Source organism: Hirundo rustica, chromosome 5 (assembly GCF_015227805.2).
Source record: "Hirundo rustica isolate bHirRus1 chromosome 5, bHirRus1.pri.v3, whole genome shotgun sequence".
NCBI classification, from domain to species: domain Eukaryota; kingdom Metazoa; phylum Chordata; class Aves; order Passeriformes; family Hirundinidae; genus Hirundo; species Hirundo rustica.
In genome coordinates this window covers 65,341,434-65,365,155 of record NC_053454.1, presented here as the reverse complement: position 1 = coordinate 65,365,155, position 23,722 = coordinate 65,341,434, and the positions used below count along the sequence as shown (strand labels likewise).

At 42.5% G+C, this 23,722-nt stretch overlaps 1 protein-coding gene across 1 annotated transcript; it reads left to right on the top strand.

The window, feature by feature from the left end:
- The first annotated feature begins 2,768 nt into the window (after window positions 1-2,768).
- On the top strand, window positions 2,769-22,267 carry ANXA5 (annexin A5). Its single transcript, XM_040065308.2, has 13 exons — window positions 2,769-2,890; window positions 2,975-3,017; window positions 9,616-9,700; window positions 10,707-10,801; window positions 11,190-11,303; window positions 13,484-13,574; window positions 14,509-14,588; window positions 15,009-15,065; window positions 17,499-17,592; window positions 17,949-18,044; window positions 18,490-18,548; window positions 20,543-20,665; window positions 21,747-22,267. Exons 2-13 carry the CDS (start codon window positions 3,009-3,011, stop codon window positions 21,807-21,809), a joined length of 966 nt encoding a protein of 321 aa, XP_039921242.1. The 5' UTR covers window positions 2,769-2,890; window positions 2,975-3,008; the 3' UTR covers window positions 21,810-22,267.
- The last annotated feature ends 1,455 nt before the right edge of the window (window positions 22,268-23,722 follow it).

Below are 23,722 nucleotides of genomic sequence, written 5' to 3'. Positions count from 1 at the left end.
CCTGCAGCTGGTCCTTGTGAGTCACCATCTCCAACTGTTTTAGCCTAACTTGAAGTTTCTGCTGAAGGCAAATCAGTGCAAAATGTATTTCTCTCCAGGCACATGTTCGTGTCTTCAGGTTCATCCTGGATTTGCCTTTTCCTTTTGTGTTTAAATCGATGTAAACGCTGGAATTCTGTGATAATCAGACTTATCTGTTGCCAAATGGCCTGGCGAGTCTTTCCCATGGTTTTACTCTAACATTTCCCCCTGCTGCCCCAGGCCTCTTTGCTTTATGAAGTTATGTAAATATTCCCTTGTTTAAACACACATTGATAACATTTTAGATTGACTGAAGTGGGTTCTACTCCCAACAACATGTTGGCAAGAAGATCCTTCTCGTCTCTGTTTAACCTTTTCCTACCGTTGCAACTCATCTTGGATCATGCATTTCAGACCCCTTCCAGAGCAGGAAAATATTCTGTGTTCTTACTCCCAAGATTCCTTTCCTTCTCTTTCACTGATTAGAAATCCAGAGGTAGCCTCCCATTGGCTGACTGTTACCTCATATTTGTTCATAAAGAATAGAATAACAAGGTGGTTGAAGGTAGAAGAGTGGAAAAAAAACGTTTCAAATATTTTGATTTTGAATAAAATAGACTTCTGCCACTGGAAATGAGAAGCAAAGTGTACACAGAGACTTAGTGCAGAACAAAAGGCATGTGTTAATTTAATTCCAAATCCACAGCCCCCAACACAAAGTTTAAAGGGCAAAATGGAATTCAGTACATCTGTTGGATCATTTCCTTGAATCTGAGAATTGCTATAAAGTAGTAAGGATACCAAGTAAGGCAAAGAAAACAAAAATCCTATAATCCAGAAAAATCCATTGTCCCAAATTGAAAGGTAAAAAGCCAAGCTGTCCCCTCTTGCCTCTTAATGTGCTATTATACATGATACACTTGGAACAGATTCTTTAGGATAGCAGGAATTGTGTGTCACTGTGCCTGGGTTAAACTATATCCAGCACTTCCAGGAGCCAGGGATTCAAACCTTGGATTGTGGCACTGGGAGCTGAGATGGGCCTGCTGCAGCAAGGAGAGGGAGGTACAGCAGATGCATTCTGGGTGGTCCCATGCTAACTGATAAATAATTTGTCAGACAGATACCTTTTTCCAAATTACACAAGGGTTTGTTTTATTTGTGCAGCTTAATAGATATTTTTGTGTCAAGAAAAGTAACTTACTGACCTTTGTGTGATATTTACTGTAGTAGAGATTCTATTAACATATTTCAAAGTGATGATGATTACAGATTTAATAGTTTCCATAGTCTCATTAATTGTTCACATGATACTGATACAGCTTTTTTAAAATTTCCACCTCACCCAATAATTTTTTTCTTTATCACACATATGATTCACTAACGAGGTTTGACTTCCATGTGGCACTCAAGGAGCCTTTACTGCAGTGCTCCTGTGCCTCATTCCAGTTGTCAGAATTTTGGTGTAAAACAGAGTGGATTTAGCTCCCAGTGCATTTTCTTATGTCTGCACTCTCTAGATGTTACAGCTTGAAACATGATCCAGCGTGGCCTGTGTCTCATCTGGGTATGACGTGTAAGGAGAAAAAGACTTAATTTTGCAGAAAGGAGTGGACGTCTAAGCAAGGTTGTGCTTAAATTAAAAGTAACCAATCTGAATATCAACTGCTCCTTTTTAAACTATAACCTATAATGCTTTAATATTGTGATTCTACATCTAATCCATATGTGCATTTCCACATGCATGCTATGAGCAGCTCTCTATTCCCTTCAAGCATCTTTGGGCATATGTGGAATGCTACTTCAATGGATTAGATTCAAATCAGAGTTTAGTAAGTAAATCAGGACATTTTAGCAAACAGTTTGTTCCTCGGTCCTGAAGGAAGCCAGATGGGTGGATCCCATATTTTTGCTGAACTGTATGTGCACTGCTGGGGCAACAAGAAATGCTGGACAAAATATTTAAATTTACATATTGAGCTATGTTTCTATTGCTGTTTGTGAGGTAAATGCAACTTACTTTCAGACAGAAGTAACTGTTACATGTCAAAATGCTCACACAGCGGGATTATGTTCATGTTTTATTTTGGCAGAGACAGTGAATTCCATTTGCATTGCGGTCACTTTTCCTCCTTTCATCTGACTCAAGGCTGTGTGGCTGAGGGAGCGAGTCTGCCTGCAGTTTAGATGGAGCAGCTCCTTGGGTAGCCATGCAGGCTGCATCCTCCTTGCTGTCCCAAACGGGATATATCTTCTCTGTTCCCGGGGCAGGGAAACTTTCCTGCTGGAAGACACGAAGTAACAAGTGTCATCGCCTGAAATGTTTGCAATTTCTGCTAGTCGAGAGCTTACAGCCCTGACAATTCCGTTCAACGCTGTGCTTGTTGTGCTAACCTGGCTTACTTGGAAGCCAAGCTAGGTCAGCTAATGAAATGGCTGCTTTTTTACCCAATTCAGTTCAGGCTCGCCCTTTAGTGCTGGGATAGGATCCCCTTCAGATCCATGGGAACCGATTTTATACAGCTTCATCCGGAGGGCGCTTGAGCACCTGCTGGAGGCTGTCTGTCGGCAAATGTAATTTTTCTTTTAAAAGGTTCACGATCGCTAAGAAACGAGGCACTAATGCCACCCTTCCAGGGCATGACGCCGATGATAGAGGAGTAAACCGGGACGCAGCGGGCGGCGCCCGGCCTGCAGGCGACCCCGGGAGGCGGCCGAGGCTCGCTCCCCGCCCGGGGTGGGGCTGGCCCGGCCCCCGGGTGAGGCAAGAGCGGCGGGTCCTCCTCCCTGTCCGCTCTGCCTCGCTCGGTGCGTGTGTCGCTGGCTCCCTCGGTACCTCGCTCGGCGGCTCAGGGCAGCGCAGCGGGAGGTGAGGGGCCCGGGCAGCCGAGGCGGGCGGGCGCTGTCGCTTTCTGTCCCTCGCTGTCCCTCACTGTCGCATCTCTCTTTGCAGACTCGAACTCGGCCCCACCCGGAGGATCCCAGAGATGGCGAAGGTAAGGAAGGCGGTGGCTCCGGGAGGGCACGGCCCGTGCCCGGCAGCTCCCGGGGACACCCTCGTATTATCCCTCTCCTTACTTTCCCTCCTCATCCACTTCTTTTCGGGCTCCCTTAAACCAGCCCATCCCCAAGCCCGGGCGGGCGCGGACGGGAGGGGGCCGGGGATCATGTGAGGAACGCGTCATACACAACTTTTCTTTTTTTTTTTTTTTTTCCCCACCAGTTTCCACTAATTTGGCCAAGTTTTCGCTACCCTGTATTTATATTGCGTATGGGTGGAGGCTCTTTCCATTGAAGGGAAGGAGAAAAAAAAATACCGACGTGGTAGTGCCTAGTGGGGGCTCGGGCCTTGGTATTTCCATTCCCAGTTTTCCCATAGATAACATGAATTTTTCTGGGAGCCTTGGAGCTACCGTGCAGTTCTTCGTTTGGGGATTTTTCCTTTGCGGACCTTTGGTTGCTGTGGTTTGAGCCTGGATGAAGGCATGGAAAATGGGGTGGACTCTGGCATTTGTTTCTATAGTTGTATCAAATGCATATGCTCTGAAAAGTAAAGCAGGAGTTTAATGGCTTGTAGGGTTCGTAGGTGTTTGTAATGGCTTTATGGGATCTGTACTGCTGTAGGAAGTGAAAGCTATCAAGATTTATTAGGGCTTTCACAAAGGTCAGAGTAATTGCACTTAATGAGTGGAGTGATTAGTTAATACCCTAGTGAATATTTACTCATATTATGTCTGGATTTCATTTTGAAAGGAAGAAAGGGAACTTATTTTAAAAGAAGGGAAAAAAAAAGTTTTAATAGTATCTTTCTAAATTCTTGAAGCTGTGGGTTTTTTTGGGTTTTCTTTTGAGTGACAAAGAAGGGATTTTTCTTTCTCTAAACATCAGGCCTGGATTGTAAGATGCATGTTAGGAGAACAGGAACCCTTACCCATGCCAATGCAGGGCACCTGGCCAGAGGGATATACTTGGACTTACTACAGTATATGTAGCATTGCTTATAAGCTTAAGGGAAACTTTCTTTTAGTAGAAGCATGGAAATTTGCAATATTCTTATCTGTCCCACAGAGACAAGCTTTAGTTCATCTTCTTAACAGGAATATTTCATTCTTCATTAGTGCAAACCAGTTACTCTAGGCTTCAAGTAGTAAATTTTCTGCTGTGTAAGGTGACACCTGGGGATGGTTTTTTAGCTGTGGTGGGTGGTGGTATATTGAAGTCATTGGAACAATGAGGGTTTTTATGAGGGAGGCCTTGTTCTCTGATTCCCACATTCAGAGGGCTGCTTTCCAGTGAGCAGTATTTTTTGCCTGTCAAGTTAGGCAGCCACGAAAGACTGGGAGTGTTAAAGTGTTGTAGCCTGTAACTCATTTTGTGAAAATAGAAAAGGCAAAGTTGAAGAAGAAACTTTACTTCTCATGACAGCTGTCTGTTCTATATATTGCATTATGAAATAGAGATAAGAGCGAAAATGCCCATGAAGTGTTGACTGTCAATTGACAGAAACTGCTTGTGTACTACTAAAGCTTTAGAGTTCACAAAGGCTGCACAGCACAGTTTACTGGAGTCCAATTTAGCCTAGGTACCTCACTGAAGAATAAAACCTTTGAGGAAGGTAAGTTATATGTGGTGTCTTGGTCACTGAAGTACCTGTCCTTGCCCACTTTTTTGAAGCCTTTTTTTCTTTGCCCAGAGGCCTGAGGAATTTTGTATGCTCACTGTCCAAAACAGAGAGGTTGATTCATTCATTTCATAGGAAGACCACAGCATGCTGTGATGTGCTGCACAGGCTGTTCTCTCCCTGCCTGTGTTTGTCTGCTTGCTTTGACAGAACACTGCTGCCCTGCCAAGCTGCTCTTTCTCTCCTAGCTGTGTGTGCAGTGGTCTTTGTTACTGCCGTGATGCGCAGGGCACCATCTCTTCCTGCTCAGTGAACAGGCGGGGAACTGCTGCCCTGTGCCTTGCTGGCTCAGAAATCTGGAAAGAAAGCAGCAAGTGCTGTGGACTGATCTGTTTTGGTCTGCTACTCCCAACTTTTTCCTGAATAAAACTTGAGGAGTATTTAGTGTGTCCGTTTGTAAGCTGCCAGGAAAGGATCACTTGCTGCTGGTGAAGGTGTGGCCACTCTGTCTTATATCTGGAGTTCCTGTTCTGCCAATGTGCACATGTGACTTGGAGCACAGGGATAGTATTGCCAGCTCCATAGTGCTCCAGAGGATTGTCTCACCATCTGAAGTACAAACACTTCTACAGAACTGGGCTCTGAGCAGCCCTGTCTGGCTCTGTTGAAGTTACTTGTGAGGATGGGTTTCTCAAATGTCTCTGCGTTGGTTCCTACATGGCTGCTGCTTGCTCTTCTCCTTCTCTCCCACCCCTCTCTTCCCTTTTTTTTTTTTCCATCCCTCCTCCCTGTCTTTGATATCTCCATGGTGTACTGACTCAGAGTTCACCACAGATGTTGTGTAATTGTTTTTTCTCAAGAGTTTAAATTTAGTGGGGCAGATGTGAGTATAGTCTGCTGCCCTGACCGTACTCCTCCTGTGCAAACAGACAGTCTTGAAGCCCTGTTGAACTTGGAGCAGTGTTTTGCAGACATATCTTTATAGTTTTTCATTTGCATCAGCTCTGTGCCTGTATCCATCCACTCACAATGTCATTTGCATTGTACTGGCCTTGAAATGTCAGGAAGCAATTGCATATTTCTTGTATCATGTTGGATTTAGAGCACAGTTTGAGCTGGCATCTCTGTGTGGTCTTCAATGGCTGTGAAGGCTTTCAGGTCAGCAGTGAACACTGTTGTGTTTATCTGCAAGAGGGTTCTTGTGTAAGACATTGTACAGCAGTCTATCATTTATTCTAGCACATGACCTTCTGGGCTCTCCTTTGTCTGCTAGAAACAGTATCTCTTTGCTGGTAAATGGTCTCCATTTCCAATCTTACCACTCTGCAGTTTTCCTGCGCCATCTTGTAGTCACATGACTGCTTAAAAAAAGAAAATTAAGTCTCATAGCACCTTCTCTGCAATAAATACTGGGTTTCCAGCAGCAAATTTTTGAGACACTGCTTCTCTTGCTGCAGAGAAAGGGGGTGGCTCTTCATCTATGGAACTCTGACTGCGAAGAAGTTGCTGCACATGGTACAGAGCCATGGTAGTGGGGAAGGAGTCTCAATCAGTTCAAGTACGGTTTGTTGTTTGCTGATATCAATGCTCGGCATTTAACAGTGGCTAAACGCAGGGTCTTGTGGGTGAGAAATATTTTGTGTCTTGGTGAGGAAAGTGGAAAGGAATCTCATTGAGTGGCTATTGCTACTGTTGCCAGGATATGTGGCAGTATTAATTTGTGATGCTGAATTGTCTCTTGGGAGACATTCACTTCGGGGTGCTGGTTAGAAACATTTCACCTGATGTGGTTTTATCTTCTCCTGGAAACCTTTGCTAGCATAGAATTGGACAAAAGTACCAGAGAATGTGAACTTCCTCATTTGGAGGGGCATAAATTCTAAAGCAATATTATCTCTTGCTTTGTAGTATTTTTAATTTTTTTCCTTCTTTTATTTTTTTTTCCTCTGCCTTTTCATGCCAATTTTGTGTTTCTAGGAGCTTCATTGGTCTCATAGGGAAGTGTTAGGAGAAAATTAAAGCTGCTGTTTATTTCTAGTGTGTAATCACTAAGTTCACTTGCACTACATATGATTCCTTAACAACAATCACTGTATTGTAGAATGCAGACAGAAAAGAATGTGTGTAGGTTTATGGTATTACAATCTTGTGATACACTCCATGTTGAGGTTCTTTGTGTTGTGCTTCTCTTTATATTTTACCACCTGGTGTAAGGTGTGCTGATTGAGTAAAGGATAACTCCAGATTACAAAAGGATTTATATCAAAGACTATTTGTCCTTTTCATTGATGTGCTTTGCTGCTACTGGGTGGGGAGCTTACTATCCAAAGAAAAAAGGACCTATGAGGCTGTAGTGTTATTGTGTATCTGCTTACTTAAACAGCAAGGAATGTTTCTGGTCATACTAAAGATAAGATATCTTTTCATAGAGGTAAATAAATAAAGTTTGTCTAATTCATAACTCCTGTTTCAAATTTGCTGCAACAGCAAGTTTTGGTCAGGCTGTGATGGTGGTTCAGAGGAGGTGCCGCCCTCTCCTAATGTGACCAAAATGTGCCATGTTTGGGAAGGAGGAGGCAGCTCCATGGACGGAGTATCACTGCTGCAGAGCTTTCTGCTCTTGTCCATGTATTTCACAAATGAGAAATCTGGAGTGGAATAACTAAGGGCACTTGTGAATAATGGAGTGTTTGAGATGGATTTGTGGTTGTTGAACACGGTGTGCCTGAGTATTCCCTGCTGTAACCCATTTGTCAGGCCACACTGCAGTGCTCTAAAAAGCACTAGGTTGAGTCAGGCTCTGATGTGAAGGTAGGGATGGCTTCACCCTTTCCCAGTATTGGGCCATATTGGGAGTGTCACATCTACCCACACGTGGCTCCTAAAGGCAGGTGCGGCTCAGGTTCTGATGGAGGGTGGTTGTGGCAGGTGGGGAGCCAAAATCCACTGAGTGCTGTGTGCCACAAGGGAATCCCTGGAATGCAAACAGTGCTCAGATATCAAGGAAAATCTTTTAGGCCTCAGCTGTACCAGGAGATTTTCAGGAGCTGTTCATCAAGCTTAGTTCATGTTCAGGTTTTCTATGCATGCTTTGGAAAAGAGAGTTTTGAAGGATTCCTGTCAGTTAACAAAAATGAGAGAGCTGATGCTGAGAGAAATTTCATCTGGCATTTAGTGTTCACACATAGTTTGTCTAATAGCCACACAGGAATGTTGGGCTGTTGTCACAAGACTTAGGAATTGTGAAGGGGAATTCCACTTGCTTATAACAAGATAAGCAAAATAAAGCAAAAGATCAATATCTGCTTCCTCTGAGATTTGTTGACATTGGTCATTTCCAAAGGAGAATTGTGGTACTTCTGTAATATTAATTATGTTGAGATGATATGGAACAAAAATAAAATAAATAAACCCCACTCTGGCTGGAGTAGTTGTAAGGGAGGAGGAAGCAAAGGCTTTTCAGTCTTTATCTGTTTTACCAAATCAAAATTCAGTTCATAAAAGTGAGTCCAAAAGTCCTTGAGATTTTCTTCACGGTAGCCTTTGGAATTAGCTAGAAAGATGATAATAAATACATTCTAAGTACTGTCTAAAGAAATTGCTTATAATGGGACAAGCAGAGTATTCCAGTGGGATTGTCATGCCTCTGAGTTATTCTGGCTGCTGGAAACCATCTCCCAAAAAGAAATTTGTTGTTGCCATTAAACACTGTGACACTTTTGTTCTGATCCGTCAGAATATGTGAGAACTGAACCTGATTCCTGGCTGTTGCTGCTGCAGTGGAAGCCATGGGGAGTCTCTGGTGGCAGGAGCACACGAGAGCCCTGGGGCAGTTTCTGGTTACTGCTCTTTTCTCCCTGCCCTTCTGGCAAACAGGCTGACCTGTGTCTGATGAGTGCATTGACTGGAGACCAGAAGCACGGAGTGGCTGGAATTCCTAACTCCAGGGAAAGCCAGATGGCTCTGCTGCCTCTGGAGTAATCTGGTGCCAGTCTCAGTAGGGGTCTTGGCACTTGCTATTGTGCACTTTCTTGAGAGTGGGAAAATGCCCTGCCTGTACTGATTGCTATGTTTTTACGGCAGTGCTTACAGGAAATTTTCTGTCTTCATCTGTTGGAAACACCTTCCTATGCCCCAAACCCAGCTGTTTCCCCTTTTGGCCACTTCTGTAGTTAATAAATTAACTACTGTGCTAAATGCATAGAGGTTCTTGAACTATCCTGTTTAAATAAAGGCAAAACTTTTCCACAAGGATGATGAATGTCCTTTTGTGTTTTAATCCAAAGAGAAATTCCCTCAAGAGCCGTGTTCCATGAAAACCAAGTGGAATTGTTTTTGTGTTTGGACAAGCTGATTACTTATCCTTATGTTTGAACTGGGTTGGTTTTTTTGGGTTTTTTTGGGTTTTTTTTAGCTGTAAACTAATGTAGATGAATCACTTTTTAAGAAGTTGCTCATGTCTAAAGCACTATGATGAAAATTTGAGGCCATTGTAAAGTTCAATGGGTCTCATTTGCAGGGCGGTGGAAAAAATCAGTGTGATACTGCTTGAAAGTTCCAGTAGGGTTTTCTTGAGGAGTATGTCTTATTTCCATATGTGTCTTTCTGCCATTTGCCTAGCATATGTGATTTGTGCAATTAATTTTTCAAATTACTTTAGCAAATGATAGGTTCTTAGTCATTTCCCTACATTCACGTTCCAGTGTTGGAGATAACAGTAGTTTGTACAATTGGTACATAAATATACCCAAATTTAGGTGGTGCACTGCTAAGGAAAATCATGGTAGTGCCTCTAGAGTGAGCTGTGTTTAAACACCCACAGGCTGCTCTGTAGCCAGACAGTTGCAAGATAAATACAGTCAGCTTTTGGATTGTGAATTCAAATTTAGCCTGAGCTCATGTATGAGCTGAAAGATGCAATATTCTATTTGACAGTTTTTTCCCTCTCTCCTTGACTCCTTTTCCCCCCACAGTACACGAGAGGCACCGTGATGGCCTTCGCTCCTTTTGATGCCAGAGCTGATGCAGAAGCCCTTCGTAAGGCCATGAAGGGATTGGGTAAGGATAATTTTTATTTTACAAGGAAGAAAAGGCTCTTCCTCCTTTGCAAACATCCTTTCTAATCTACTTTTTTTGTCTCAGTCGAGGAGAGTAGGGCGTGTGTCTACAAGCCATGGAACGACAGCCCCAGGACCGCACTAGTCTGGGTGTGTCATGGTTGTGACTGCGCAGCCCTCAAGGGTGTTTATTTTTGGGTTAGCATGAGGGAGAAAAGGAGTTTACGCATTCCCCATAAGAAATGGATGCTCCACATGCTGTTCTGGGCACACAAAAGTTTTACAGTGCTGTAGCCCTGGATTTCCAGTGACAGCTGTGGAGAATTACAGCAGCATGGTAGGAAATCTGCACGGAAAATCCGCAGCAGCCCCATGGGCCTGGAAGTGTGTGAGCACAGCACAGTTACTGGGACAAGGAATGTGAGCACACAGTGTGAATGCAGACTAAGAAGTGGCCTGTAAACCTACACTGTAGCTTTCTGCCCCAAAACTTCCCTGGGAGAACAAACCCCAATTTGCTGCTTTTTCTGAGGCCACCTGTGGAAAGAAGCAGAAGGAAGGGAAGGAGGGACATGTGGCAAACTTAGTAGGGCTGGGAGGACCTACCTTGCAAGCTTTGTCTATAAAATGGATAACAGCTCCATGCAGCTGTTGTCTCAGGCATTTGGGATTGCTGGACTGAGATTTCCTGGGAGCTGGCATTTTGTTGTTGAGCCCAAAGGGAAAGCCTTTCTGTGGAATACAGACTGTGACTCAGTGTTATAGCTGGTGCTTGTAGCAGAGTCTGGATCAGAGCACTGATGGAGAACAAACATGTTAAGTCCTCCAGTCATGTTTTTGCACCAAACTTGGTGGCTCAGCTTGGGGTACGGTGACATTTGTTGTTTTAAATGCCTCTGATGTTTGCCAGTAGGCTGTTGTCAAAGCGTCTTTCACTGCCTTTTGAGTTTGTGCCACTGCAGTTTGTTTATCAGAGTGTGTTTGTAACTCGTTCCTTCTAATTTCAGGCACTGATGAAGATACTGTGCTGACGATCCTCACCACCAGAAACAATGCTCAGCGTCAAGAAATAGCTTCTGCCTTTAAAACCTTATTTGGCAGGGTAAGAAGAAATAGAAATACCCCTGGAAATGGGCTGGTTCTGGCATACAATGATTACTTTAAAATATAAGTCACATTCACCCATATTCCCTGTAAATCATTCCTTGCAAGAAAGTCTACTTTTGCTTTTGTCTCCTCTTCTCCTCCACCCTGCCTTACCCTAAAAAGGAAAAAAAAAAATCATCACAATGTGTTTCAGGTTTTCCAAATGCCTGTTTATCATTTTCTCCTGCCTTATTTGTTTCAGCTGAGATACCAATTAAAACAAAAAGAGAGGTGTCCCTTGTGTTTTTCTGCTGTGTCTCCAGAGTCGGACAGCTTGTAGATCGTGTGCATCCTTTTGAAATGCTTAGTCCTTGTTCATCACAGCCCTGTTTGTTCTGCCCTAGGATCTTGTGGATGACCTGAAATCAGAACTTACTGGCAAGTTTGAAACCTTGATGGTGTCTCTGATGAGACCAGCATACATTTTTGATGCTCATGCACTGAAGCATGCCATCAAGGTAAGAGGAATTAATATGCTACATGAAATTATTGGTGCTTTTGGTTGATTAAAAAAGAAAAATAACTAGCGAAGTTCTGCTAACACCTGCTAATGTCATGGTTTTGACTTTTTTTTTTCTTTTTTTTCTACCTAATAACTCAGAGGCAGTTTAGAAATCTGTATATCACAAGAATTGTTCCTTCTGGTTTAAATACCATGAGTAGATGTGCATGTTGCTTTCACATTCTTTCTGCTGTTCAAGTGCAGTGCTGAAGTCCAGTGGGCTCTGGATTTTTCTGCTGTGGGCAGCCAAGGTTTTATAGCTATACAGCTGTATGAAAATTAGTTCAGAGCATTTAATGGAAGTGTGGTGCTCTTTGTTTTTTCTTGACCATTATTTAAGCTACACAGTGTTTTGCACTAATGGATTGCAGTGCAAGTCCAGAATTGATGAGCTTGTGTAAACTGGTGTTCCCCAAAACTATGAGGAGGTATTGTCTTGTAGTATTGAACGTGCGCTAAAAACTGCCTCAAGTGGCACGGAGGGAATAATTGATGGCCCTGGCAGGGTTACCCTTCTATATTTTCTCTTTGGTGAATGCATTTAGCACCCTTCTGGGCTGGCCAGGTAAATGAACAATTTACAATGTGGATGTGTAGGAATTTCAGGGTCTCTTCCATGTGCTCTTTTTTTCTGCCTCTGTCACACTTGTGGAATTTCAGGAATTGGATGTTCCTGGGCTATTTACAGTATTGATCAAAATAGCGGACACTGAACTTGACTCTAGAGTGAGGCAGTGCTTTATGGGATGACACTTCCATGTAAACTCCCAAGATCCTGGATGAGCAGCTGGTTAATATATAGGCTTTAGTCAGCTGTGCAAGCAAGCGCTCATGCACCTGTGACCCAGCAAATAGTCTCTCAGAAAACTTTGTTCCTGGAGGTTTTCTGTAATGCCTTTATGTGCATTGGGGGAAGGGGAGATGGGAACTGATAAAGGCCTTGTTGATTAATAATAAATTGTATTTGCAAGCTCCTCCTATTGATTCAAGAGTCAAAGACTGACAGGGAAATGACAGGACGGATGGGTGTAGGAGGGAAAGTAGAGATAGTGAAACAAGAGTGGTTTGTTCTTGTCACTTACAAAAAAAAATATTAAACCTTAGACACTGTAGAATTTCAGAGAATGTGTCTGCACGGGAAAGAATGACAGTCCTGGGTGCAGTTCAGCCAAGGGGGGTAACAGTAAAGCAGATGTGATGGCAGGGACTTGAGTGCAAGATAACTCAGCTAAGAGCACTAACTCTGTGCTGAGGGCTGTCCCATCAATTTTCACTGCTGCTGTTTGGATTACAGTAAGTTTAGCTGTGCCTGCCTCCCTTGTTGAGTGGGCATGTTCCTGAAACAATCTGCATTTTGGTAATGATTGCCAGCTTTGTATTCTGGGTAGCTTTGTGTGCAGTTGCATATCTTTGTATCTGCATATCTTTGTAGTATTCAATGTTTTTCTTACAGGAAGGGTTGTAAATAACATGCTCAAGCAAAAAATGCTCAGCATTGCATTTCAGTGTTGCTTTTATGAAATTACTCCTTTGTATGCGTGAAAAGCAGTGGATTATTCTTGCAAACAAAGTAGGCTTAGACTTGTGGAAACAAGATATTGGCCTGGCTTTTTAAAGTTTTATCCTTGTAAAAATGAAAGAGTGGCTGTTGTTTCTGCTGTCATTAAGAACTGCAGACTTGGTGGAACTATCTGGGTTAGCAATTCTGTTGTAAAGTGTGTTTGCAGTGGAAGAAGGGGTTTGTTTGACAGCACAGTTCACAGCAGCGTGCAGATCTGTGTCCTGGCTGGTGACAGGCACCATATGAATTAGAGCTTAGATGCAAACTTACCCCATTCACTTCTCTTGGTGTCCTTGATTGTAATGGCTAAGAATTGAGGTGCACCTGGCTGTGCTTGGGCATGGAAGGGCCCATCTGAGTCCTGCAGCACTGGGCTTTTATAGATTCTTGGGTTGGTTTTGAAAACAATTCAGACACAGAACTGGGAGAAATTATTTTCAAAACCCCTACAGTATACCAGAAAGAAGAAAATATTTTTTATTTGGTCCAAATGTATGCCTGGTTTTGATTGTCAAAGGGAATTCTTGTTTTCCTTTTGTTATTCTACCAACTGATTCATACTTGCATCCCTGCAGGGAGCAGGAACCAATGAGAAAGTGTTGACTGAAATTCTTGCCTCCAGAACACCTGCAGAAGTGCAGAATATTAAACAGGTTTATCAGCAAGGTAATTTTCTGTATAAAATAAGGATCTCTGTTCAGTTCCCTTAATATGATTTTACCTCATCTTTCAGATAGGGCCTATCTCTGAACTGATGGATGTATCCAATAAGAGGGAATTCTTTCCGCTGTGTTTCAAGACTTTGTGTTGAAAGGAACTAGAATTTAAATTGTAAACTGAAATAGTTTTTATTTCAGGGTTATGACTGCGGGTTGTGGTGCTTTGTGCTTTATAGTTAAAATTCTTTCAAAAGCATTTCTTTCCTCCACCCATTATTTTCATCCCTTTGACTGAAAGGTAATTTTCAGTAATTGGAAACAAGAAAACTGGTATCACATAAAAAACGGGAAGTGATTTTTCTTTTTGCCTTTTGCTCTATGTTGTGTTCAAATGCACTTACGTTAAAGCAGGTGCAGCTTTTGGCCGTCCACAGGAATAAATACTTTTACCCTGATTGCGGTGTTGTTTTTCGGGGCAGTGTTTAATTCAATAGATTTCTTTTAGCTCTATGTGGATTCATGCCGCACAAGAAATTCTCACATTTGAACAAATTTTGAGCCCAAACACAGAGTCTCCAGGGGCAAAATTTATTAGTAGCAGACTTTTCTGAGCTCACAGTTCTTGTACAGTGAGACTGCCATATTTTAGCCTGACTTCATGTCTGTATCCTCTAATTCTTTGAGGAGCCGAACTCATGCATGTCACCTTGTACTTCAAAATATTGTGAGTAATCTGTTCTTGACATGAGGTGTTAGGTGCTGTATTTTCCTCTGTTAGAATATGTTGTAAGTGAAAGCAGAATATGTTCTGAGTGTTAAAAATGTTTCTGATAGATGATTCTACAAATCGTGATTCAAATGAACTTTTTGCCTTTCCTTGCTTTCCCCTCAAAGTAGTGAGGAAGCCTGTAGGGTGGTGAGTGGATGTTGCTCTTTTGCAGAGTATGAAGCCAACCTGGAGGATAAGATCACAGGAGAAACATCAGGCCATTTCCAGAGAATGCTGGTGGTGCTGCTGCAGGTCAGTGTCCTGTTGCGCGATGACTTTTGCTTCCAGGTGCGCTTATCTCTTTCTGCTTACGAGGCTGGGTTCTGGATTGGCCCGGTGCTAGACGGGATTGGCTCTGGAGCTGAGTCACTTCCTCTAACGTGCAGGGTCAGCCTTGGGCTCTCCTCTGAGTCATTTCCATAGCACTGAAGCAAAAAACTTCTGTGATGCCGATGGGTGTAGCAGATGCTGCTATGTGGGGTTTTGAGGGCAAAACGTAAAGAGGATGCTTGTCTCTTAGACACATGCAAGGAAAAAGGAAAAACAAGGTGGTTTTGGAGAAGATGCATTGGGGGTGACTTCTCACAGTAACTTACAGGCTCAATAACAGATAAATGCTTTTTGACTTATCTTCTAATTTTTCAGTTTAACAACAACTGAATTTATCTCTAGGCGAATAGAGATCCTGATGTTGGAGTTGATGAGGCTCTTGTTGAGCAGGATGCTCAGGTGGGTGACTGACTTAAGGTTTGGGGTATTTCTGCAAGTTATCTCACAAAGTTGGTAAACCGCTAGAATTCAAATGTGAAAGAGTGATAGTTGAGGCTCTATGTGGTTTTTTAAATGTTTTCATGTGCTTTTGTATTTTCTGGACAAAAGAAGTGTCAATACTGGAAACAAAATTTTTTGGCACTTCTGCATTTCAGTTTTGCTTATTATTTGATGGAGGGCCTGAATGAACCAGTGAGTAGATCACTGGAAGAGAGTGATCAGCTTGGTGATGCTGAGGGGCCCACTGCTGGAAAACTCAGATGTTAACAGTTCATTCCTTAAAATACCTGACTTGAACTTCTCTCTGAATTTAATCCCATGTCCATGACTGCACCCTAACCCTGTGCTCTGGATGGAAAGGAATGCCAGCAGTTAATTGGTGTCTTTGCCAGTCTCTTGCTGGGTGCCATTTGCTTTGTTGGAGTGACGGTCAATATTTCAGCAGTTTGATTACAACTCATTTAATACGTGTTGCTTCCCAGTTATTTTAGACAGCTCTGCATGAGACAGTTTTCTCTCATAAAATTGTCTGTTGAGATGAAAGAAACACAGGGATTGTTGAAGATGACATGGAGTAAACACAGAATATCAGATCAATAAAACATTATTCTGATAGCACAGCAAGATAGAGAGAGACAGACTGGCAAAATATATTTTACCGGCACAGGCCTATCCTTTGTTACTTAAATTCAGAAAGCATTGTTGTTCTGCTCTTAACTTCCTGTGACAATTACAGCTGAAAAATTAGAGGGGCAAACTTTTGAATTGTGAACTAGATTTTCCATGAAATTTTCAGTCTTGCTTTTGGCTGGGCCTGTGTAATTGAGGAAACCCAGGAAGCACCAGCCCTGGTAGGTAGATTGGTTCCTTTTGGCCCCTTTAATTGGGTTTAAATGAGCAGATAAATTTAGGAGGCACCAAACCCGGCTGTTGAAAAGGTCTTGGTTTTCCAAACAGTCTCTGTGGTTTGCTGCATACATTTAGCTTGGACTGGGACACTGAATTGATGGACTTTGCATTCACCACCCAACACAGCTGGAACAGATTCAGTCATTTTCTAATTGCTGTTGCCAGATACAGATGGGCAGAACTGGTACATGGTCATGTACAGAGGTACATGACACTGCAAATGTAGGAGTATTTTTGGCTTCCCAGTGTTTTCCTGGAGTCATATATTCTGGAAAGGACTTGATGAAAGGCAAACTTTTTGCTAAATAATGATTTTTAAATTTTTTGTGTCTATGATTACTAAATATTAATTCAAAGCAATTGTGAGACTTTTCTGGGAATGCCTGAAGGAGAAAGTCTGACTTTTTGGAAAAGATTTTGTGAATATCACTTCTTTAAAGTTACATAGTTGAGGTGCATTTTGTGTATTGCCCAGTGGCAAGGCAGGTAACAACTTGAAGCTGACATAAAGTTCTATTTACAACTTCTAGTTGTAAATCAATCTTTTGCTGGTATTTCCAAATGCTGTACTGGGACTTCTCATTTGCTACTGGATGGAGAGTGCTGGTATGCATTTGGAGGGCTTATCATATGTTATTTGTAATAAATATCCTTGCAGTGATTGCCTTGAGAGCTTTTTCCTCTCCAGCTTTTTCTGTTCTGTACCATTAATATTAAAAAGAGCATATATACTACAACATGTACAACATTTCTCCTTAGGGTATTTAGGAATTTGGAAAAAGGCAAAGTTTTCCAACTGTCAGGAAAAACAACTTGTTTCATTTTCCAAATTTCTTTTTCTTTCTGATTTTTTCCTGGCTCTTGCTCATTCCAACTTTTTGAAGTGCTTTACTTTCCTGGTGCTAAAAATGTGCCCAGGTCTTTGTCTGCATCAAAGACAGACTTGCTTGAAAAGCCATGAATCTGCTACAACTATGATTAAAATCTGGTTTCAAACAAGTAAGAATTTATTGGCCCATAAATCCTGTTTCTTAGAGCTAGATCCATCTTCCCCTCCTTCTTGGAAGACTTCCTCCTGAGCCAAGTTGGTGGGTTTCTGCTGTTAAAGAGCCGTCATGTAACAAACTTTTGCTACTCTGAAAATGGGAAGGGGGAAAAGGGCAGAAGAGGCAGTACTGTGAATAGATTTTACCTGCTGTATTATCACAGTTTCAGGAAACTTCAGGCTTATGAAGAAGACTATGCACAGTCAGTTTCAGGGCCTGAAGCTGCATTACTCATGGAAATGCCTTCACAGTCCATTTCAGATTTTTTCATTTATTTCTAAGATGAGTTCAGTACTTGGCAATTTTATTTTGTTTTTTTCCCTCCAGCTGTAGCTTGTTAGTAAATTTGATGCTCCTTAGAGTGAGACAAATAGAGCTTTTCAACAGGATGCATGGACACAAATGCTGATGTTTTGATCTCTTGAATTTGTAACAGGTTTTGTTCAGAGCTGGGGAGCTGAAATGGGGAACGGATGAAGAAAAGTTCATCACCATCTTGGGAACTCGCAGCATTTCCCACTTGAGGAGAGGTAGGTAATGTGGGGGCCAGAAAGCTTCTGCCTGAATTCCAGCCTGGAAAATCTCAGCCCATATCGAGGGCTGATGATAGAGACACAAAACCTTTTCCCCCTGCTCCTTGCCCATCCATAAGTCTGTTTTACCGATCTGTTCAGGCCATTGGGAATCACGCACGGGGCTGTCCCTTCCCGGTGCAGGGAGGGGTTGTAAAGGGGGCATCTGATGGGAAACTGATGCTCAGAACAGGGCAGGGAGTGACAGTAACACCTGAACTGTGCATAATGACACGCACGTGGCATTGTCCTGAACTGAGGAGCGCTGGCAGGAGTGTTGGCTGTTCACTGACTGAGCACACTTTGTTTTGCAGTGTTTGACAAATACATGACCATTTCCGGCTTCCAGATTGAAGAGACCATTGACCGGGAGACCTCTGGGGATTTGGAGAAGCTGCTTCTGGCAGTGGGTAATTGAGTCATAACATGTCTAGCACTAGACTGCCTTTGCTTACTCCCAGGGCTCCTAAAATTGCAGTTGTCACAGAGAATGGCATGAAAACAGGGTTCCTTTAGGAAGGAATAGATCACTTGGGATCTATTTTTATATCTAAAGAGAGGTGGTTAACTGTTTGGTCATGTGCACCTCTGCCAGAGATGAGATGGAACTCTGCCTTCATTTGTATTCCTGGCAGCTTATCTAGGACAGTTTTGTAGAGTTGGACTAGTAAAGTCTCTCTACTATCAGAAATGAGTGTTTGTTCTAAATCCCAGAACCCGAAGAGTTGTAAGAGAGGAACAGACCGGGTGACACCACTGGAGAGACTGACCCAGTACAACACACCTTTTCTTGGCAATCAGATATTTCCCTGTATTTTATAGCAGTCAGTAATTCAGTCATTTGGCTTTCTGCAGTGAAATGCATCCGAAGTGTGCCTGCCTATTTTGCTGAGACCCTGTATTATTCCATGAAGGTATGTAAATGTTTTCCCTATGTCACTTTCCTTCTCCTCCAGCTACAATTCCTCTCCCTTTAGCTTGTTCTTAATTTCTTCTGCCACTGTAAATGCTCACAGGATACAGTATCACTAAGTATCTGTAAAAGGTTCAGCGAATGCAGGTCTGGGAGAGGACGCAAACAATTCATAGTTTCCTTGGAGTTCATCATGGGCTTGTCAGACCATAGACCTTTTAGTCTCATCAGCTGTTTTTTATTTGGTGTTGCTACACTGGAAAACGTCTGGCAAGATCCACTGGGCACTTCCAGCTGATTAAACTCCAGTGTCTTCAGGTGAAAAAGGAAAGGATTGTAAATTGTGCAAATTAGTGCTCTTTGATTTGGATATATTTCCAGACTGAGGGCATTAGGTAGCTTTGAAACACATTTTGGTTACTCTCCATCCAGTTTTGAGGAGCAAGAGAAAACTCAGCGGAGAAAAGGAAAGGCTTCAACAGCTGCGAAAGATTACACATGGGAATTGCATCAGTGCATCCATGTTTCTGTTAGCTTCACCTTCTCTTGGATGGGAAGAGATAAGCAAGGAAAGCTGTAATTTTTAACTTTCAGTGAGTAGTATTAATTAAACCAGAGGCAGGTAGTCTGTTTTCAGGCAAGTTATCAGCTTCCCTAAGGAATCTTCCCTTCCCCTTGCTGGAGAGCCCTGAAGTCTCTTTGTCAGAAGATGAGGTGACAGTTTGAGAGTTAGTGATGAGACACAAAATGATAGCTTAATTTTTAAGAGTCCTTTACTGCATTTATAGATACCATTGTACAATAAGGTTCAGGTAAAAAATACAAAATATTGTACCAGTAGGCTGAGCTGTCTGAGGAGGATTACTTTTTTCTTAATAATTAATTTTTATTTTTTAAAGAATGAAAATTTCCTGTAGGCTTTAGATTCTTAGACACTTCTGTTATGAGGAGCCTGACCAATGTGTGCTGGTGAGATCCCCAATTTTTTTTTTTTAATATAAATAAAATCATTAAACACTTCAGATAAGAAAGCTTTTTGTCAATTACTGCTTTGACAGAGGAGTTTGTACATCTAATTCATCAGTTTGACATGACAAGGTTCTGCACTGAGCAGAGTTTGCTTTCATGATTAGGTGGGGCAGAGCTTGGCTTTTATTCCTCAGAAACCACTGGACTCATGGCACAACTTCTGAGCAGCTTTAGGGCATTTCTAGGTGTAATCCGAGAATATTGCCCCCAGAAGGACTGAGTGGCCCTGGACGTTAGGCTGAAGATGACTGTGGGGACTCGGCTAAGTCCTTCCCTGAGGTGCATCCACAGGTCAGCACGTGAAAGTTTCTGTGGCTTCAGCCTGTGTGGAGTCTGCCTTAACTGAGCAGAGGGGGTCAGGGCCTTGGTCTGCACAGGAACGTGAAATGTTTCGAGCACTGGAGATGATGAACAGTGTGGCCTGTTTGTGTGATTGGAAAAGGTTTGTGAAGTTTCCTTCCCCAAACAGCTGAAGAGTTCATGGGATGAGTTGCTCTGCTTGTGTCCTGCTGTGTGATGTTCCATTGTATTGGTCACTGCTGGGAGTGAGGTACCCACTTCCAGAACTGTCTGCAGCCTTAGGGTGCACTGCAGGGGGATTTATACATGATTCTGGTTGTGGTGGGCAGCTGTGCTACTGTGTAAGCTTGGAACTGGGCTCTTTTAAATTTATGAGGGCATTCACAGTTGCAGCTTGAGGTAAAACATGAAATAAGAGGCTGGAGCATTTGGCGCTAGATTGGAGCACCTTGCACGGTCAGCGCTGTGGTCTCCACATTTTGGTGTGAATGTCTCGTGGTACTGTCCCAAATATTCTCTGTTTTGGAGCTGAACTGTAACGCAGGAGTGGTTTGAGAATGCCACTTGTTGCTTTCATGTTGTACCATAGTTTGTGTTTCATGTTTTGTTGCAACATCTGTCCAGAACAAGCTCCTATTTGAATGTTTTGTGATCTTTTCTCTTTAGGGGGCTGGCACTGATGATGACACCCTGATCAGAGTCATGGTTTCAAGAAGTGAAGTTGATCTGCTGGATATTAGGCGAGAATTCAGAAAGAATTTTGCTAAATCTTTGTATCAAATGATTCAGGTAAAATTTGTGTTCTCAGGGAACGCAGGGGTCATTGAGATGTCACTGTTTTCACTGCAGAGAAATGGGTATGGGTAGAACTGCGTGACCTGGGCTCTAAGATTGATAAGTTCCTCTGCAGTTTTGACATGGCATTGTTTAAGTGGGGGACACTTCCTATGGAAAAATGTTTCCTTCCAGTGTTCACTAGGGCAGATGATGTCATTTTCTGAAATTACACTTACTTGTACACCATTTTTAGCTACTGCATCATTTCCTTGTTCTTGTCTGGGTTCCTTATTCTTGGTTTCCTTGTTCTTGTCTGGTTCTCAATGCTTCAGAGAGGGTGCTGGCTCCAGAGAAATAACACAGGGTTGGGAGACTGAATTATCATGAGGTTGAAGTTTAGATCTTGGGTTGTGATGTGGAACCCTTTACAACATTTCCAAGTGGAAAGGATTTCACTGTGGAACCACTCTGAGTCATAATTTCCTTTGAGTGGATGGGAAGGAGCAGGAAGGGAAGGAGCCAGCAAGGAATCTGGAGCTAGCTGTTGCTGCAAAGATAAGCCAAAAGGCTTTTTTTTTTTTTTTTTTTTTTTTTTAAAACCCTCGTTTTATTTTTAAAGCCTTGCTTTCTATGATTTTTGGTAATGTTATTCCTGACATTATGCTCCCTTAAACAAGGCTGGGTGGAGTTGCTTTTTGGCACTGCCTGCCAGGCCCGTACAGTTTTTCTGTCAGAGCTTCCCACTGATTACAGGGAGCAGAGCTGGCGCCTTTCTGGGCAGCTGCAGGTGCACTTTGCCCATTTGTTGCTTTTGGTGCTGCTTTGGGCTTCTTTGGACTTTCCCCTGCAGACAAATGCATCAAGTGTGCAATGGGCAGCTCTGTTTTCTAGTAAAGGTTCTGGAGGTTTTTTGTCTCTGGCTGTCTGTCCCTGCAAATAAAGGCATGTAAGAGACAGAGAATTTCCTTGTGTCATTCCTGAGCGCAGAGTCATCCGTGTGGATTTCCTGTGGGTGGGATGAATGTGTAACGTGCTGGGGCCCTCCTTGGCAGCTGCTCTGGTGACTCATGGTGCTGCTGTGCTGCCTTGACAGAAAGATACGTCCGGGGACTACAGGAAAGCGCTGCTGCTCCTCTGCGGCGGAGACGACGACTGATGGGCGGGGGACACGCAGCGCTCGTCGTATCGTACTCCAGCTTTGCAGCCCTTCGTTAGCATGTCTGCCTGAGGTTTTGTATCTTAATGCTTTGTGGCTGCTTGAATTTATACTCGGATTGCACTTAGTAAAAAGGAGCATGTTGTTATCCCTCTTCTTCCCACATCCCAGCTTCCAGGAATTTCAAGTGCCTTCTGTGATCTGCGAGAGTCACCTTCATGGAAGGTGGGTGCTGAGCACAGAACTCAGTTCTTTACAGGTGTTTTGCTGAAATAGGAAAAAATAATCATGTATTTCACAATAAACTCAAGATTATCCTTTTTTGCTTTTATTCCTTACATTTCCACGGAACATTAAGCTAGTTCTAATATGGCAAGGAATTCTTTTGTATGTAATATTTGGATGAATTCACTGAACATATTACAAGTAAAGAGCCAATAAAATTTTTTCCCCTCTCATGACAGTTGTATGTGGTTATTAATCGAATTTAATGTTATTTAATCTATTTTCCCTTTGATACGATTCCACTGCCTCAGACTGTTGGTATGTATTTCCTCCCATTATTGAAATTTTGAAGTATATATGGTGGTTTTCCGCTTTCCATCTTCATGTCTAGCCTAGGATATGGGTGCTGTGGTGATTCTGCTGTTCAGTATAGTTGGAAAATCAAAGTGCTGGTGCTTGCTGGGCATCACGTTCTCATTTTGTGCTGCATCATGTTTTTCTTCTCCTCTGAAGCCTGGGGCAGGGAAGGAGAGTTGCTGTGCAGGGCCAAAGTAGAGCAGATGTGCCACACTCTAGGATCGGTCAGGGATGTCTGGGATGGAAGCAGGTGATGAAGAGATGGAATTTGTTCTTCAGGGATCCTTTGAGAAAAGAGGATGCTTGCAGCGTCGCTCCCCTCAGGGTATCGGGGAGCAGAGCACAGGGTGAGAGAAGCACCAGCCTCTCTTGTGGGCTGCCTCGAATTCTCTGCTTTTGTTCAGCATTTATGACTAGATCTGAAAATCAAATTGACGTGTGTGAAGGAGAATAAAGAGGCTTCTCTTTCATGCCTTGGTGAAGTCTGAACATGGCTCTAAACTTGGTTTATCAGTCAGTCACATACATCAGCTGCAGAAACTGCACATTTTAATAGTCCTCCTGAAATTGATTCTTCACAGATTATTAAGACCTTTAAAACATTCATGTGAATGAATGTAAAGTTTTAATTTTTTATGTTGTAACTCTGAAGTAGTATTGTCATGATCTCTTACCACTAAGTGCTGTGTTTTCAGTGTAAAATATGCAGAAGAAAAAATTGTGTTCAGATTTTGTTTTCTTCCTTTTCCTGAAATGGATTGTCAGTTTTGCTTTTTGTGGAGTCTTTACAAATTTGTTAGCAAGGATTGTTAATTTACAGCTACTCATCCTGGAATGACGTGGCCAGCTGCATACTCTACAAGCTTGGCATGACCACTGGCCTGGAAATACCTTGGGATAACAGGAGGTTTTGGGGGGTTTTGGTGGTGGTTTTTTTGGGGTTTTTTTGTGGGTTTTTTAAATGTTTGTTTGTTTGTTTGTTTGTTTTTTTAATGATTTAATATTTGCTAAGGCAAAATCATACACAAAAATCTTTAAGCCACTGCTTTCTAATGCTTTAGAGATTAGACACTATATTTAATTTTTCAACTTTCTTCAGTTTCTTTAGAAATTTTAGGAAAGTACCATCTGATCTTCATGATTTGTTTTCAGTTCTTTGGTAGATGTTTGTTTCACACATGAAGCTATTCCAGCGGGAGTCTGACCCTTGTCACAAACATGATACTTATGATTTAAATGGAATTATCTCAATTACTTGCAGAATTTGTAAGTAGTGACTCTGACCAGGAGTTGTTAGGGGTCAGCATAGAAACAGTCACCTGCGGAAAGTT